Below are 19,732 nucleotides of genomic sequence, written 5' to 3'. Positions count from 1 at the left end.
ATGGACCATAAAGAGACACTTGTTTATAGTAAAAGAGTCGAAACAAAAGACAGCCAGTGCATTACGTTATTTGACCTCAGTTGAAAAGAGTGCATCAAGCCACTCACATTTTTCACTGATGTGCATGTGTCTGCAAATGACTGAGAAAACACTGTAGGCATTAAGATTACAAAGAAATTTGAAGAGAATAGGCAAATTCGTAATGTAGAATCTGTGAATAATGAGGAGCACTTGGACTTCCAAAGTAAAATAGTGACCAGCAGACTTATACATGACTGATTAGAAATTTCTTTACTTTAAAAATCTTTTTTGGCAGACAAGGAAAATGCTATAGTTCTCAAATTACCAAGTCATAGAAATTAATTCCTTAGGCCTTCAGATACTTTGTTTTCCTGCCTCATTTATATGAGAAAACTAAAATCAGAAGAATAAAATGACTTTCTCACTGCACTAGCTGCTAGATTATAATAGAACTGGGACCAGAACCCAAGTACTTTGTTTCCTCAGGTAGTAATATTACCCATTCCACTTTAGTGTGCTGGTTCTTAGCTGCTTAAACTGTGTTTTCCTGCTGATTTGGTTTTTTTTTTTTTTTTCTTCTTAACCTTAGCAGTGTTATTAACAAGGTGATATACGAGATCTCTTAGGTTGTCTTTGTGGAAATACAAACAGTACATAATTTGAGAAAAGTAGAAATAGTAGTAAGTATAGCACTTACCGGTTCACTGAATTAAAGTTCTGCTTTCTGGTAAGCAGGTCATTATTGGAAATGTATTCCTTAGGTACCTAATGAGAACATTCTGCTAGAAAACCAGATGAGCTTTTGTGGCTGCCTGTCTGGTTCATCCTTTTCTAGTAAGGGAGAATAGCATTTCTGTGAAATTAAAAATTTACATTTTAAAGACAAAGAGTTATTTTTGTTTCATTATACATTTTAATGCATAACATAATCAGCAAAACTTTATATCCACAAGATGTCACTAAAGTCAAGACTTAAATTGCAAACAATTTTTTTTTTTAAGATTTTATTTATTTATTTGACACAGAGAGAGAGATCACAAGTAGGGAGAGCGGCAGGCAGAGAGAGAGAGAGGAGGAAGCAGGCTCCCTGCTGAGCAGAGAGCCCGATGCGGGGCTTGATCCCAGGACCCTGGGATCGTGACCTGAGCTGAAGGCAGAGGCTTTAACTCACTGAGCCACCCAGGCGACCCCCAAAGAACTTTTAAATAAGGATTTGGTGTTGTAAATGGGGATGAAAAGATAAGCTACAGACTGAAGGAAAATATTTGCCAACCATACAGCCCACAAGAAATAAACATATAATTAGAGAATGAGCAAAGGACATGACCAATTATGTTGGTCATGTTGGCAAATAAACACGAAAAAAATTCAACATTATTAGTTAGGGAAATGCAGATTAAAACCACAATGAGATATCACTGCTCATCTATCAGAACAGCTGAAATGAAAAATAATGACAACAACAGATGCTATTGATGATGCAAAGAAGCTGGATTACTTACACATTGCTGGCACGAATGTAAAATGGTAGAGCCAGTCTGGAAAAGAACATGACCATTTCTTAGAAAACTAAACACAAGTTTACTATATATCAGTTGCACTTCTGGACCTTTGTCCCAGGGAAGTTAAAACACAAAATCCTGTGCCAATTAATAATACTTCTGTATTACTCTTTATCCCCCTATATTTATCAGCTCCTGGCATACTGTGTATTCTACTTACTTGTTTATTGTCTAGCTCATCCCACTGGAATGTAAGATTTACTATGAACAGGGATTTCGGTTGCATTCATTGCTATATTCCCAACATCAAGAGCGGTACCTGGCATTAGTAAGTGGTAAGTGGATTAATTAATCAGTCAATGGGAAAGGAATATAAAGCAGATTTGGGAGGAGAATCCTACCAAGCTTACATACGTCTCCATCTGAGTCTACCCATATATGGAATCTGAGTAGCTCAGACAATTTTGAATGGTCCTATTTCAAAGATAAGAACCAGGAGTGTCTCCCATGTAATCTAGGAAAGGAATTGAATGGGAGCCAAGCATCATAGAACAAGCCCTATTTACATTAAAGTGAACGCCAGGAATTTTTTTTGACACTTATTGTGACTGGTAACTACCATTATATAAGAGTCTACATTAAGAATCCTCAGAAGGAAACTTGTGATGTAGGTGGAGAATAAAATGTGCAAATGATAGGACAAAATAGAGTTAAATCAGTATCGTAAGAGAAATTCAGGCATCTTTGTGGACTCAAAGGACGTTGGCTTTGGTGTTAGGAAAGGCTTTATGGAAGGACTGGTATTTATTTTGGAACTTGATATTTATGTGGAGCTTAAATTTTATGGATAAAATTTAGCAAGTGGAAATAAGTCAGGAGAGTATTTCTAGTAGAAGGAGCAAAGAAAAGATAAGGCTGTATATACGTGTGTGTGTGTGTGTGTGTGTGTGTGTGTGTGTGTTTTGAATAGAAGTAATGGAATAATGCTTCAGGGAATAGCAAGTATAGCAAGTAGTATGGCTTACCTTGTACAAACTTTGGTGTATGAAAGAACTGGTAAGTAAGACTAGAAATTTTGAGGCTATGCTCTAGGTCTCTTTGAATACCTTATCTGAAGAATTGGTACGTGGTGAAGTACAAACGTGATGATGAAGTCTTAGAATATAAGTGAGATTCGGTGGGGTGTGGTCCGGAGCAGATGACCAAGAAAGAATTTTTGAGACCTCTTTTGTACGAAATGGTGGTTTATTAAAGCACGGGAACAGGACCCATGGCAGAAAGAGCTGCTGCCCCAGGGTTGTGAGGGGTGGCAGGTTATGTAGGGTGGGGTAGGGGGAGATAAGGAAAAGGGAGGTTTCAGTAGTACTTTCATATGCTCACAAGGACCTATAAGAGACTGGATGCCTTGAGGCCTTGTCATCATCAAGGTTTTTTCCTCTAGCTTGGTATTAACATTAAGATAGTTGGGAGATTTCTAAAGAATATCACATATGTCTGGGGAGGGGGAAGGTTGCAGGGTGTCAGCTTTTGCTTTGTCCTCAGCCAGCCTTCTGTTCCCCCATCAGTGACACATAACTTGAAGCTAGGAGGAGTCCGATGAGAAGGATTTCGGAGCTGTCCTCAGAACTTAGTGGAAAGGTGTGCGTGATCAGTTAGTGACTGAGATCACTGCCTCCAAATGCCGTTCCCCCTGCCACCCCTTTGCCATCCTGGTGTAGTAAAGAGGAGAAAATTTGTCTTTGAAGTCACTAGAATTGTATTTGAATCTTAACTTCACCACTTAATTAACCATGCGATCGTAGTGGAGTTGTTCAACCTCTGACTCCATTTGCTTATTAAAAAATAAGCTGCTGGGAGGGAGGAGGTGGATAAAGCCCACTTCGATGATTGTGAGACTTACAGTGCCAGAAAGTGAACATGAGAGGCCTCCACAGGCCCTCGCACGTGGAGGATATAGACTGAATGTTACTTCCTTTCTCCTAGGCAATATGGAGGAAAAAATGTGAGTTCTGGCTTTGGGGAGAAAACGAGCCAAAATACTGAAGCTATAGGACTGAGAAACACCCCTGATCTGTAACTCCTCATGAGACCTTCAGTTCCCTGACAGGAAGCTTTTGAGTTTCCACTTGGATTGACTGGGTCTGAATTTATTTGGCACCTGATTTTTTAAAGTAATTAATTAATTTTATCTATTTAATTTACCACTGAATATTATAAAAAAGAGTCAAATAACATTACACATCTAAGGCGAGAATTTTTACAACTAAAATCACAATTCCTATTCTAAAAATTACTTACTGAACTCTTTTTAATCTGGAAGAAATTTCTCTTGGAACATCTCTTCATCAGGCAACAGGGTTCCAATTTATATTCATTTGGTGCATTTTATAAAGCATAAGTTTTTAGTTAAAACTTTAAAATGAAATCTGTCCATTTAACTGAAATTTAAACAGAAATGATTATGCTGTATTCAGGATTTTAGCCTTTAAAGATATTGGGTTTTGTTTTAATATGTAATGCAGTAAAAAACCCAAATATTTAATTGCTGGTTAGTTTTATTTAGAGTCAGAGAAGTGCTTCTAAGAATATATTTAATAGAGATCTGGCATAAGTTATTGAGGGAGATTAACTTTTCCCAGAGTAGATGTTCATACCTTAGAGATGAAAAAAACGTGATTTTCATCTGCTCTGTGGTATTCTTTCTAATGTCCTTTGAAAGATCCTTTTTGATCTCTACAAATAAGAGTAGCTTTGTTTGGAGTAGTTTAAGGTGCTTTTTGCATTCTCAAAGCTTAAGTAACATTTTATAAGTAAGTTCAGCTTTTGTTTGTGTAAAAATTTCATTTTTCCTCCACATAAGTGTCACTGAAAGAGCCAGAACAGGTGTTAAATAACACGGTGCATGAGCTTTGGCAGATCACTTAGCTAAGCAGGCCTTAGCTTCTTCAGCTGTAAATGTCTGCTCCAAAACTAAGGTAACTTCAGCATTCTCTGAAAAGGTGTAGATCTCTTCTCACCATCTTTGTTTTTCTCATTCATTCGCCCAGTTGCCTTAGTAGCCCACTGTTGATCACTTTTAGGAACTTCAAGCAATTCACCAAACACAAAGCTATCTTTTTAGTCCACTCACAGTAAGGTTCCTGTGTCTTTCCTTTATATTTCTAGATTCCCTTTCACTGTGGTAAAGAAAACCTACTGCTTTATCCTCTTTCCTTTACCCTTGGTCCACATAGACTATGTACTTCTCTCTGAAATTGCAATCATTCAAATTCAGAGCTTTGTATAGATCTGATCATGTAATCCTTAGTTTCCATATATGATATTTATTTATACTTATTTTTTCATTTTTTTAAATAAATAAGCTTTTAGAATCTTTTTAAAAATTTCCCTGTTAGTGATGAGGGAGCACGAGGCTGGCTGAGGACAAAGCAAAAGCTGGCATCTTGTACACCCCCCCTCCATCCACTTCCCCTCAGTCCTCTGTGTAGCATCCCTCTGGCAGCCCTGACTGCCATAAACAAGCAGGAGTCTCCCTTGGCTTGCAAATGTCCTAAATCTCACTAACAAAGACGATTGAGAGCAGGATTGTGACACCCCACCTAAAAGTCTCCCAACATAGTACTCTATTGTTCTCTGAATTTGGGAAGAATACTCAATTGTGATGTTTTACATTTGTTTTCAATTTGTTTCAAATTAAATAGATAAAATTAATTAATTGGTAAAACATACCTTTTTACTTCTATATGCGTATTGTTTTCATTTTGTCGTCTATTTTTAAGGGAAAGTTTGTATTAGATATTTAAAGGTATGTTAATATAAACATTTTAGCAAAGTGTGATTATTAATGGGAAAAGACAATAGGAATAACAATAGTTTGCCTTTCAGATATGTGTTGTTATTATTGGCATCTTTATTATATTCTCTTTTACCTTCCAGTGTTGAGATTTTCCAAATGTCTGGCCAATTCTTTCTATACTTAGATGTTATGTTAAAGAGGAACAGAACAGCAAAATCCTGTGCAAGGATTTTGGTGTTGCACTGTGACTTGCTTTATATTTTTTAATGTATTGTTTAGATTTTGAAAAGCTTTATAAATAACCAAGATCACTTTTTCTTAAAGTCATGACTTTCATTATAAAATCTTTTTTTCTTTGTTCTTTTTAAATCTAGGTGACTGTGGGGATCATGTGGTCATAATGAACACAAGGCACATTGCATTTTCTGGAAATAAATGGGAACAAAAAGTTTACTCCTCACATACTGGGTAAGATAAAGCCATTGTCTAACAAACATATGAAAAGATGCTCAGCATCACTAACCATCAGGGAAAGGCCAACCAAAACCATAAAGAGATACTACCTTAACACCTGTCAGCATGGCCAAAATCAAAAAGACAAAAAATAATACATGTTGGTGAGGATGTGAAGGAAAAGGAACCTTCGTGAACTATTAGGATTGCAAACTGGTACAGCCACTGTAGAAGACAGTATGGAGATTCCTCAAAAAATTAAAAATAGAACTATCATATGATCCAGTAGTTCCTTTACTAGGTATTTACCCAAAGAAAATGAAAACATTAATTTGTAAAGACATACGTATCCCATGTTTATTGCAGCATTATTTATAATAGGCAAGATAGAAAAGCACTTCAAGTGTCCACTGATAGATGAATGGGTAATGATGTACACATGTGCACATGCACTGGAATATTAATTCAGCCACAAAAAAGGATGTGGTCTTGCCATTTGCAACAACATGAGTGTATAATGTTAAGTGAAGAGTCAGACAGAGAAAGACAAATATAATATGATTTCACTTATATGTGGAATCTGAAAAACAAATGAATAAACAAAAAGAATGAGAGCTATAAGTACAAAGAACAGATTAGTGATGGCCAGAGAGGATGAGAATGGAGGGGATGGGCAAAGTGGGTGAAGGGGAATGGGAGATACAGGCTTCCATTTACGGAATGACTATGTCCTGGGGATAAATGGTACAGAACGGGAATATAGTCCGTGGTATTGTAATAGCATCATATGGTAACAGAGAGTAGCTACACTGGTGGTGAGCCCAGCGTGACATACAGAGCTGTTGAATCACTAAGTTATACAGCAGAAATTAATGTAATCTTTTTTGTCAACTATACTAAAAAAAAAGATAATGCCATTGTCAAGGAAGATAAGCAGCTGAAATATATTACTGTAAAAATACTATTGGTCTTACCAGGGGGTACCTGGCTGGCTCAGTTCAAAGAGCGTATCACTCTTCCCCTCAGGTTATGAGTGTGAGCTCCATATTCAAAGTAGAGATAATTTTTAAAAAGATGTTTTTTTAAATAAATAAACCCATCCCTTAAAAATGTAATATAGATCTAATTTAAAGAGTTATTTTCAAAAATTGGCATTTAAGAAAATACTAATTTTGCATATGCTACATTTACTCAAGCAAAAAAACCCACAGAACTGTATCAGAACTAGTTATTTGTTTTTCCTAGAAACTTTGGATGTAACCTCTCTGGTTTAAATTATTCTAATTTTTTAGTCAGTCTTCTTTTTGTTTCCTATAAATCATTCATGTTATTGCTATTTCCTGAACCATCTTCAATATCTGAAAAAACTTGAGATGATTAAGGAGTGATGAACAAAATCCCAAATTTGGAAGATACCTAGAATCCCCACAACGTACCTTTCAAGATCTGGGTCTCCCTGCCAATGTTTGAATAACAGCCATTTCGTGGCTTGTAAGGCAGCCCATTCATTCCACCTTTGAAATGGTTTAAATTTTATTTTATTTATATTTTTAAAGATTTTATTTATTTGTCAGAGAGACAGTCACAGAAAGAGAGCAAGCACATAAACAGGGGAGCAGCAGGCAGAAGGAGAAGCAGCACACCACCTCCTCACCACCGATGAGCTGGGCGCCCAGTGTGGGACTTAATCCCAGGACCCCCAGATCATGACCTGAGCTGAAGGCGGAGGTTTAACTGACTGAGCCACCCAAGAGCCCAAAAATGGTTTAAATTTTAGAAAGATCTTTATGCTATTGAATCACAATCTGTTTTTCTCTAGCTTTCCTACTGGTCTTAGTTCTCCTCTTCGGACAGTATAATATCTATCTCTTCCACAGGGCATTCTTCACATAATTTTGAGGCTAGGATCAGTAAGAGCCCATTGATTTGTCTTTTCCCTTTGGCTAAACATCTGTAGCTCCTTCAGAGTTCTTCATATGGCCTCATTTCAACTATCACCTTTATATCCTGGTCACTCTAGAAAGACTTCTTTCTTGTCGGTGTCTTTCTTAACTAAATATACTCACCTGGCTATGTTCTGATGGTTTTCTAGTATAGTGGGATAGTCTGGTATAATACAGTATAATGGATAGTACAATGCAGCCCTTTATTGCAATAGAACTTTTCTTCAAGGCCATATCATTGAGTAATATACTGAGTTCATGATTAGCTGAAATTCCCGAGTCTTGTTTTAAACATGCTGCTGCTCAGCCATGTATATTCCATCCTGTGTGGTTTAGTTACATTTTAACACAAATGCAGTATCTTAAGTTAAATTTTATCTCCAGCCTTTTCAAATGTTTTGAGATCTTGAGTGTGTCATGTAATGTGGTAGTTAACTCTCCGGCTTCAGGTCGCATACACGTTGAATTAAGCATTCCTTCCATACTATCACGCAAGATATCCTGGAAAGGGGTGCCTGGGTGGCTCAGTAGGTTAAGTAGCTGACTGTTGATTTCAGCTCATGATCAGGTCATGATCTCAGGGTCCTGGGATCCAGCCCGGCATTGGGCTGCATGCTCAGTGTTAAGTCTGTTTGAGATTCTTTCTCTCCTTCTATACCGCTCCCCCACTCATACTGTTTCTCTTTCTCTCAAGATAAATAAATCTTTTAAAAAAAGAAAGAAAGAAATGTTGGCCTTTATTCCTGGTTAAAATTACTTTATTTCCAATTGCACCCTCTTCTTAGACAAGCAGACTTTCATGTCCCCATCTGTTTCCTCTCATCTCTTGCCTAAGTAGGTCTTAAATGCTGGCAATAACTTTTCTGCTTCCATTAGCCATCGTATGCTTTATTATGAAATTGTTATTTAACATAACCAAAATAATTCACATTGAGCTTTAGTAATTTCTACTATTGGGAAATCTCTATAAAATTCTATAAAATTAAAAGATAATGGGGGGAAGGAAATATGAAAAGTCAGAATAACATAATGTGATAAGAGCAGAAAGGAATGTATTGACCAAAATGCTGTAGTAATTACTGTAGCAATAATTTCTGTAGTAATAACTGCAAATGAAAGAAAGTAATAGCACCGCCAAGTAGCAAACAGCTAGTGTCATGCCCTCTGCTGGCAGTGTCCTCTTCAGTCAAGTTCTTTTTTCTAAGGATGAAAACCTAAACTATTGTAAATTATTGGTACCCAGTTACCACTGCTGCTTCAGAATCCTTCATTTTAGCCAACATATTGCTATTTCTTGCCTCTCTGCCTTTGCATGTGTTATTCTCCTTCATAGGAATGTTTCTCAAGACCTCTCATATTTCTCCTATTAAAACCTGACTCACGTGTCACCTTTTCTGGAAGGCCTTCCCTATTTCCTCATCCCCCATAGGGTTAGTCACTTTTTGTTTCTGTTTTTTTTTTTTTTTTTTTTTAAGATTTTATTTATTTATTTGGCAGAGAGGCAGGCAGAGAGAGAGAGAGGAGGAAGCAGGCTCCCTGCTGAGCAGAGAGCCTGATGCAGGGATTGATCCCAGGACTCCGAGATCATAACCTGAGCCTAAGGCAGAGGCCTTAACCCACTGAGCTACCCAGGTGCCACTGTTTCTGTTTTTCTTGACTCTTCACTTTGTTCCTTCACTTCACTAGAGGTACCACTCTTACTATGCTCATAACACGGTTACCTCATGTATTGGAAAGTTAACTCTCTAGTTGTAAAAATGTTAATATATGGTAATTTTAGAAAATGCAGAAAAATGTAAAAGAAGGAACTAAAAATCATTTTCATCCTGTGGACTCAGCATTTTAATTCACATACAAGTTTACACCCTTTTTCATTTTATATAAAATTCCCAGAAAGCTTTTTGATAAATATTATTATTAGTCACTATGTAGTAGTACACAGTACAATTTGCATAGAAAATATTGTTCTATTTTTTTAATTAAAATTTTTAGTTTCATAAAGAGCTGAAAAACATCTTTATCCATTAGGCTTTTTCAATATATAGCGTATTCTAAATAAAAAGAAGAATGTAATGAATTTCAAGATTTAAGGGATGATAATAGATCTTTTAAAAGAATACCTATTTAAAAATACCTTTTAAAAGGTATTTCCAAACATTACTGTAATAGTGCACTAGGAGCGCAAAAGTGTCGGTGGTAAAGAACAGCTGACACAGTACTGTCATTAAAAACGATTTAATAATAAGATTCTGCTACTTTGATGGGCATCCGATTGTTTACGTTGCATTATAATAAGGTGTCAATACTTTCCTTAGCACTTTCTGTGCATATTTAATCTATTAAGAATACTATTCCACCATTAGATAGCATGTAGTTTTTATGAATTTTCTTTATGATGTGCTTTGTTTTATGTTGTGCTTTGTTATTTAACTTTTATACAATTAAATTTCTTTTCCTTTATAGTTTCTTCTGTGTTTTCCAGTCTCAGAAAATCTTTTCTCATCTAAACCTTTCATAAACATTCATTTCTCGTGGTTTTAGAGGTCAGGCAAGATGTGTTATGTGTGCACCTTGAACTTTGACATCTAACTGCTCAGTCATCTAAAATGTATTGGTATGAGTTAGAAATAGAGCCTACAGTTAGATGCCTTCTGAGGCATCTAACTCAGTCATTTTTCCTGTGGACAGGATACTGTTATATTTATTGTATTTCCCCAGCACTCCGCACAATAGGCATTTGGTATTTACTGAATTAATTTGAATTGAAAAAAATCTGACTAACATTTAAAACAAAGTTTCTTCTCTTCCTTCAGGCTATCCCTGGAGGAGGAAGTGTAATTACTTTTTCACCAGTTAAAAACCAACAGAGTATTTATTATACTCTTCAAGTCATTCATCTGCTCGGAATTTTATGCTCTTCTCCTGAAATAAAATGTAGATGGTATTATGCTTTAGAATTTGGCATCCCAGTGTTCAAAACAGAAAGGTGATCTTTAGCATAGAAGGTATAAGTATTTTTTTCCGTGGAGAGAATGAATATAGTAATTGAAGTCTAGACAGATATTTCTTTTTCTGAAACTGAAATTCCTTGAAACAAATGCAAGAGTATCACTTTGAAAATTATCCATCTTTCTCAGCAGACTTCTAAATCTGCTTCTTAAATTTTATTCCTGAAATGTGGTTTTTTCAAATGTTTTCAAGTCTTGTCGAAAGAAACTTATGAAAGGAATTACATTTAGGTAATCTTTAACTTCTTTTGTAGAGTGCACTGAGTTTATGTTTTCCTTTCCCCTTCCTCAGAAATTGTTTAGGCTGTGTTTATCCATTCAGCTTAAGGAAACCTTACATCTATATATTGTTTTTGTTTTAAATTCCTTAAGCACTTTCACATTTTCTCATTGGCTCTTGTAAAAATCTTGAGAGGTAGATGGAGCAGATAGTATCATTTTCTTTCTTTCTTTCTTTCTTTCTTTTTTTTTTTTTTTAAGATTTTGTTTATTTATTTGGCAGAGAGAGATCACAAATAGGCAGAGAGACAGGCAGAGAGAGAGGAAGGGAAGCAGGCCCCCAGCCTAGCAGAGAGCCTGATGTGGGGCTCGATCCCAGGACCCTGGGATGATGACATGAGCCGAAGGCAGAGGCCTTAACCCACTGAGCCACCCAGGCACCCCTCATTTTCTTATGTGAATAAACTCTTATATGAAAAGGTAAAATGAGTTAAATAATATACTGGTAGCCACTGGCAAATCTAGATTCTAGACTGGGGTATGGGGCATCCAAGTTACCAAGCTACCACCAGTACTATCCCAAGTGTGTATGTATGTGTGTGTGTGTGTGTGTGTATCCCATATACATATGTGTGTATATGTATATATGCACATATATATATATATACATACATAGTTATTGACCTCTAATTTATCCATTTTATATATATTTTTATATGAATGCAATGCAATATTTTATTACTTAGGACCAGCATATTACTCTTAGTGATCTTTTACCACCTTTTAATCGGAAACAGGATCATTCCCTGCTCAGAGTATGAATTCCACTTTATTTACTTATTTATTTATTTATTTTTAAGATTTTATTTATTTGTTTGAGAGAGAGATGGTGAGAGAGAGCATGAGAGGGGAGAATGCCAGAGGGAGAAGCAGACTTCCCTGGAGCTGTGGCCTGATGTGGGCCTCCATCCCTGGACTCCAGGATCATGACCTGAGCTGAAGGCAGTTGCTTAACCAACTCAGCCACCCAGGCGCCCTGAACTCCACTTTAGAACGAAAGTGGTCTACCACTATTTTCCCCAAACTTGACCCGTAGGTTATATAGACATTCTGACTTGGTAGGAAATGTGAAGCATATTGGTTTACTGCTTTTTCTTTCTTAATTCAAGCATGATAAACTGCCCCATAATGAATGAATGAGTGAGTGAATGAATGAATGAAAACTTTAATTCCCTAGAAAGATAATTATGTCAAGAATTTCCCAAGATATGGAACTTTTATGAAATAATGATATTTGACCACTTAAAAAGAATAGCACTTCAAATAGCATCGGGTTACTACTTAATTTTTTTTTTTTAAGATTTTTATTTATTTATTTATTTGACAGAGATCACAAGTAGGCAGAGAGGCAGGCAGAGAGAGTAGAGGAAGCAGGCTTAGCACCCTGAGACCATGACCTGAGCCGAAGGCAGAGGCTTAACCCACCGAGCCACCCAGGCGCCCCACTACTTAATTTTTTTAAGACACTAATGAACAGCATGTTTTCCTAAAACAAGAATAATTTCATAATAAAAATAGTTTTCATATTATAAAACAGTATTCATTTCAAGAATACTATGTCATAGCCTACTCTCAGTTTTAATGTCTTTGCTTCTTTTCACAGCTATCCAGGTGGATTTAAACAAGTAACAGCTGCTCAGCTACACCAGAAGGATCCAATAGCAGTAAGTTTATTGTATTTTTTATTGTTTATCATCTGTGGAAAAACTGGTTCAGAAACTATTTTTCCAGTCTTGATTCTCTTCTAATGTAGCTGGCATGCAAGGCTATAAATTCTGCACTTTAACTGTGTCTCACAAGTTTTGCTAAGTATTAACCCATCATTATTACTATTATTCAATTCTATATATTTTTCAAATTCTAATTACTCAATTCTATATATTAAATTATTCTTGAATTATTCAATTCTGTTTTCAATTATTCAATTATATATATTATTATTCAATTCTATATATTTTCTAAGCACTATTTACTATGTTTTACATGTAGCCAAACAGCTTTGTTGCTTTTCTTTTTAATTACTTGATACCAGCCTGATTACCTGGAATATGATATGTTCACTGAAAACATCTTGCAGAGCATTGTTTGTATCTATGTATGCTTATATATTCATTATATCAAATATGCAAAATATGTTCCAGTCAAAAGTCTTACCCTTTTTTGGGACGCCTGGGTGGCTCAGTTGGTTAAGCGGCTGCCTTCAGCTCAGGTTGTGATCCCAGCATTTTGGGATCGAGTCCCACCTCGGGCTTCTTGCTCGGCTGGGAGCCTGCTTCTCCCTCTGCCTCTGCCTGCCACTCTGTCTGCCTGTGCGCGCTCGCGCTCTCTCTCTCTCTCTGACAAATAAATAAATAAAATCTTAAAAACAAAACAAAAAGTCTTCCCTTTTTTTGTTCATTTGATGTATTGGTTACATGAAAGAGTTATGTTACAATCTCAATTGTGGATTTACTTTTCCCCTGTAGTTCTGTCAATTTTTGCTTTATATGTTTTGAAGATTTAGTGTTAGATGAATTTAAGTTTGGAATTATCCTGTTCCTAAGAATTAATTAGCATATATACTGGCCCTTTTTATCTCCAGTAATGCTTTTTAACTCCAGGTATATATATTTTTTATATTAATAAGCTGTATCAGCCTTCTTTTGGTAGTGTTTGCCTGAAATGTCATTTTACTTTACATTTAAATTGAATGAGATTTTGTTTTATTTTTTCCCTCTCTTTCTTTCTTGCCTTCTTTTGGATTAAGTTTATTTATTCTAAGTCTAAGATTAATCAGTATCTTTACTTTCCTCCAGATCAAATCAAGATCCTCAGAAGATTTTCAGCACCTATTCTCCCTCACAGTTATGATTCTTTCTCTATTCAGAAATTCTTAAAACCCTTCCAGTTCAACATTCTTGTTACTGTTTTACACAGTTAACTGATGTTTTATGATTCTCTTTGCTTATAAATCCTTTCACATAACAGCCTTCCTTTGGGATTAATTTCCTTCTTGAAATATTTCTTTTGGCATTCCTATCATAACATTCTCTTAATAGTAAACTCATTTTTGTCTCAAACTATCTTATTTTTGCCTTCTTTCTTGAAAGTTAGTTTTGCTTATTCAATATATGAGATTCTAGCATAACTTTTTTGGTCTCACCTCTTTGAAGCTATTGTTCAAACAGATTTTAGCATCTGTTACTGCTGTTGACAAGTCACATGTCAATGTAACTATTTCTTTGTATATATTTTGTCTTGTTTCTTTTGGTGTTGGTTTTTCTGTTTCTATTCAAGTCTTGTTATTTATTTTGCTTGAGGACTGGTATCTTCAGTTCTGAAAATTTGTCAGCACTTAGGTCTTTTAAATATTGGTGCCTTTATTCTTTATCTGTTCCTTCCTTTTGGAAATATGATAATATTTACAGTAGTTGTATTATTTCATTGTACATGATTTATTAGTTCTCTTTCATATTTTGTGTCTCCCTGTCTTTGCTGCATTGTCAATAATTTTTTTTTAAGATTTATTTGTCTGTCATAGAGAGATATCACAAGTAGGCAGAGAGGCAGGCAGAGACACGGGGTTGGGGGGATGGCGAGCAGGCTTCCTGCTGGGCTGAGAGTCCGATGCGGGGCTTGATCCCAAGACCCTGAGATCATGACCTGAGCCGAAGGCAGAGGCTCAACCCACTTAACCCACCCAATAATTTCTTTATTTCTGTGTTCTAGTTCTCTATCTTTTTGCTTATGTCTCATCTGAGACATACTTTTACTTATGTCTCATCCTTTTATTGAGTCCTAATTTGAATTTTTATTTTTTTTCTTGAAGATTTACTGTTTGTCTTTTTTTCAAGTTTGCTGGTCAGTTTTGATAGTTTTTCTGTTTCTTTGTCATACTTTGGTTCCTTCTTATTTTTTTAAGCAGAGTAAACATAATTCTTAGTTTTTATATCTGATTCTGATATTTGTGGTCTTTGTGGGTCTGTAATACATTGTTTCTGCTCAGGATACTTGATAAGCTCATGTACCTTAAAAGTTCATCCCTGAGAATTCTTTAGGATCTATATCTCCAGAGTAGATTTTGTCATAAATTTACTTGGCAGGGGCTTAGTTAGTTAAGTGCCCTACTCTTTGCTTCTATTCCGTGTCATGATCCCGGGGTTGTGAGGTTGAACCACAGGTTGGGCTTTGCTTCAACCGGAGTGTGCTTGAGAGTCTCCCTCTCACTCTGCCGCTTCCCCTAACCCTTGCACATGTGCACACACTCTCTTTCTCTAAACTAAATAAGTGAATCTTTAATAAAAAAAAAATATTGTCTTAGCTCCTGACAGGTACATGGGGTTTTAATATTTATTAACCTCGTTTTATTCTGTCTTTCTCACTTTCTGAATTCCTTAGAACTTAACACCAACCTAAGGCCTCTTTAAGCTCTACTTTATAGACTTCTGGGTTTTGATCCCCATTTTTTTTTTTTAAGATTTTTTTTTTTTTTTTTGGTCAGAGAGAGAGCGAGCGAGAGCCAGCACAGGCAGACAGAGTGGAAGGCAGAGTCAGAGGGAGAAGCAGGCTCCCTGCGGAGCAAGGAGCCCGATGTGGGACTCCATCCCAGGACGCTGGGATCATGACCTGAGCTGAAGGCAGCTGCTTAACCAACTGAGCCACCCAGGCGTCCCGTTGATCCCCATTTTTAAAAAAAGGTGAATTTGGGGCCTTGAGGCCTTGTGCAGTCAGGCTCATAGTTCTAATGTTTCCTATCAGTAAAGATTTGATTTTTTAATTTCTCTACTCTGTACCGTGGGTATTGACTTCTGTTGAAAATCTAGGTTTATGAGGAAGTCTTTGATCCTACTTCCTGACCAAATAAGGGGTAGTCCTTTGAAATGCAAGCCCTGCACTAAGCTGATGCCTCTGGGCAAATGCCAGCCTTAGGACTCTTTTGTACTACTTTCTCCTACTTCTGGCCTCTAGTTGCTTCCATGGTTTAGAAAAGATTTTTTAAAACAGTATTATTAATTTCATTAATATTTATTTGTCATTTGAGTTATGTACTAGAAGTTTCTAATCTAAATATTAGCTGTTGATATTACTAAAAACAAAGTCTCCCATTGCCATTTCACAATTTTATTTTTCCTTCCTTAATTCTTCATAACTCAGTCTTTGAACTGTACTCATAGAATAAATAACAGTTTTCCCCATTAGGAACTATTTTAGCTTTATACCTAAATATATTCATAAATGAAAAAGTGTTATGCTGTGAAGACATTATTTTTTATTTCCCTACGATGGTGAATAAAAATAGCTATCTACTGTCAGGATACAGTCATTTGTTTGGTGTAATACTGCCTAAAACTTTCTTGAAGATGAGGGAGAAGGACGTATTTTGTTATAGTAAGTCCTGAAGTAACATTTGGAAGTTCCATGCTTTACTGTTTATTTTTATTTCTTATCATTTATAGGTGTTTTACAAAAATATGCTCAGAAGTTGCTCAAGAAATATTTGATGTTCTGTTTCAAAACATGTTTTTAGACTATTACAGGAAATAAAATATCCTGTTATTATGGATTGCATCTAATGGTATTAAAAAGTTATAAGGGCTTCTGTACCATATGTGCTACATGTGGTGTCCTATGTACCATGCTTATATACCGTAAGTGCCACAACATATTGTAGTTTTAATATTTAATAAATATTTTTAAAATTTAAATTTCTGTGTTATTTAGGCATACTCACTATACACTAGGCGGCAGTATAGTTCCAACTTTTTTATAAGGATTTGGCAATAGATAACATGTATAGAAATTGTTTCAAGTTATGTTTTATAAACAAAGATTAAAATGTATTACAAAATGTTTATGAAGGCCTTGAAAATAGTTTAAAGTTAAATCCGTTTGAATTATTACCTCACTTAAACAATGTTAATTTTTTTTTTTTGTATCTTAACTTTGACTTTGTATTTTGAAAAAGAATGGCTTGTTAAGGAAGAGGTCAGTTATTTTACTTCCAAATCAAATATTTAAGTGTTTGTCTGGAGCAGTAGGTCTTCTGCCAGCAGACATAATTTGCTAATCAGTACTTGGTGTATGGGCTTGTAAGAGAATTTGTTTCATAATGCGTGCTTCTCATTTCAGTACGGTCCTAGAATATTGTTTGTAAAATACATTAATTAATACATTTAAATAGTTATTAGTAGGTTATTAAATATTTCAAAGTATTTTTATAAATATACAGGTCCTTATTTGTAAACTAAAATAAATATGTTGATTCAGCATTTCCTTATCCCTCTATCATATATTTTAGTTTCATTAATAGTTTCTTTGTGCTTACATTTTTTTCTTTTTTTTTAAGTTTTTATTTATTTAAATAATCTCTACACCCAATGTAGGGCTTCAATTGACAACCCCAAGATCGAGTTACATGTACTTCTGACTTAGCCAACCAGATGCTCCACATCTTTGTCCTTATATTTTTTCCTAACATGGTTCCTTTCTTATCTTCCCCCCACCCCCATAGTTAATGAAGTTATTTTGTGTGAAACAAATGGTACATGCCCTGGTCTACAGATGTGGACGTTCTTTAATATTTATTAACCTCGTTTTATTCTGTCTTTCTCACTTTCTGAATTCCTTAGAACTTAACACTTAAGCCTGTACAGCTATAATTACTTGATTGCATGCACTTGTTGTATTCTATTATTTGGAGTGAATATTGTTTGTATGTCTTCCTTTTTTCTCTCTCCCTGTTGACTTAAAACCTTTCTACACTTTCTAGCTTTCTCTAATTTGACTGTTACATTTGCATTTTTTAATAGGGCAAGTTTAAAAAAAACAACTTATTAATTCGAGTGACTACAACTACAGTTTTTTAAGAACATGAACCCTAAATGCCACATAACCCTGCCATAACAATAAAATTGCTGTTGGGATATTCTGAGGACATAATGACTAGTTTAGCCAGAGAAGATGCTCAGTAGACTTAACACTGTCAGTTTCTGCTTAAGATTTTTAAAAATTAAAATTTTAAAGATGAAAAGCTAGACCACTGCTGTCCAATAGAAATTTCTGTCATGATTGTCTATGTCACTGTCAAACATGAAAGCCACTAGACACAAATTTCCAAAAGAAATTTCTGTCATGATGTTCTATGTTCACTGTCAAACATGAAAGCTACTAGACACATGTGGCAGTTGGCCACTTGAAATGTGGCTTGTGTGACTAACTGAATTTTTTTTTTTTAAAGATTTTATTTATTTATTTGACAGAGAGAGATCACAAGTAGGCAGAGAGAGAGGAGGAAACAGGCTCCCTGCTGAGCAGAGAGCCCGATGCTGGACTCGATCCCAGGACCCTGAGATCATGACCCGAGCCGAAGGCAGTGTCCTAACCCACGAGCCACCCAGGCGCCCCGAATTTTTCATTGCTTTTAATTTTAACAATAGAAATCTCTATTAAGATCTCCAGTGCATAACGTATTAACAGCACTAAACTGGGAAATATATATGGGATTGCATTTGCTTTTGTATGTAGTTGAAGATTTAAAATTAAAGAAATAAGAAATCTTCTTACAGTGCAACACTGTTCTAACATGTATAGTTTTAATGGGGTTAATGTATGTCAAGTTACATTCTTGGATTATGTGTACAGACGGTAAAAATTGATGCAGCGCTCCAATGTCCCTATCAGTGGCTTACTGAAGACCTCGCAGTGTATTTGTATATACTGTATACCAGCAGGCCCCCAGGAGATTATGGGACATAGCGTGACTCTGTGTGACCTTCTCTTGACAACGTTTATATCAAATCACATTCAGACCAACAAAGACAATAATCTTAAAAAGAGAAAAGTAAATTGCGTAAGATTAGTTTGCCATCTTGGGAATGGGTATGGTAGAGAGAAAGGGACTTTTTGTCTTCTTGAGAAGTTAGAGAGACAAACACATGATGGCCGTGATTGCATGTACTGTGTCTATTCTGGGAGTAAGACCACCGCCTGGTTTGAATTCCAGCACTGCCAGTTGTTAGGTGAAATTGGGAGGCTCTTTGACCTCACTGAATCTGTTTTCTTGTGTGTGCAATGAGACTCAGCGTCACAAACAAGACAATAAATGGGGTGCAGCTGGCCACTGTGTACACAGTAAGTTTTCAGTGAATGTTAACTGTTACCATTGTTGTAGATTTGCAGCTTAGGGAGTCCGTTTCAGAACTGTCTGGCCATGCTTACTTTATGAATGTGAAACCTCCTGACCTGCCTGGAGGAAACAGGACTTAAGGCCTCCCTGGGTTCTGCTCTCTTCAGTATATGACAGATTGGAGCCATAAGTTCTCGTACAAGCCTAGAGAATTGCTTCTTCTAGCAAACATCACATATATAGATTATTTTTAACATCTTCCTATTGTCCTTATCCTTTAAACGTAAATTAAACCAGATAGAGCCTAAAGAAAATAGGAATGCACAAAACAATGACAGTTCCTTTGTTGCTGCCACATATCTACTTAGGTCCTAATTTCTTTCATTTCTTTTGAGTCTTTTTTTTTTTTTTTTTTTAAGATTTTATTTATTTATTTATTTATTTGTCAGAGAGAAAGCAAGCGAGAGCGAGCATAGGCAGACAGAGTGGAAGGCAGAGTCAGAGGAAGAAGCAGGCTCCCTGCGGAGCAAGGAGCCCGATGTGGGACTCGATCCCAGGACGCTGGGATCATGACCTGAGCCGAAGGCAGCTGCTTAACCAACTGAGCCACCCAGGCGTCCCATCAC

At 36.0% G+C, this 19,732-nt stretch overlaps 1 protein-coding gene across 1 annotated transcript in view; it reads left to right on the top strand.

Moving 5' to 3' along the window:
- The window catches only part of MRPL13 (mitochondrial ribosomal protein L13), a 45,287-nt gene that overhangs the window by 6,792 nt on the left and 18,763 nt on the right, over nucleotides 1-19,732 (top strand). The window contains exons 3-4 of the mRNA XM_059392956.1: nucleotides 5,694-5,787; nucleotides 12,606-12,666. Coding sequence (XP_059248939.1) covers nucleotides 5,694-5,787; nucleotides 12,606-12,666 — 155 coding nt within the window. The remainder of the gene's footprint in view (nucleotides 1-5,693; nucleotides 5,788-12,605; nucleotides 12,667-19,732) is intronic.

The sequence above is a fragment of the Mustela nigripes genome, chromosome 3, assembly GCF_022355385.1.
Source record: "Mustela nigripes isolate SB6536 chromosome 3, MUSNIG.SB6536, whole genome shotgun sequence".
In the NCBI taxonomy this organism is placed as follows: Eukaryota; Metazoa; Chordata; class Mammalia; order Carnivora; family Mustelidae; genus Mustela; species Mustela nigripes.
The sequence above is the reverse complement of the archived record's forward strand: the minus strand, read 5'-3'. Positions and strand labels throughout refer to the sequence as shown.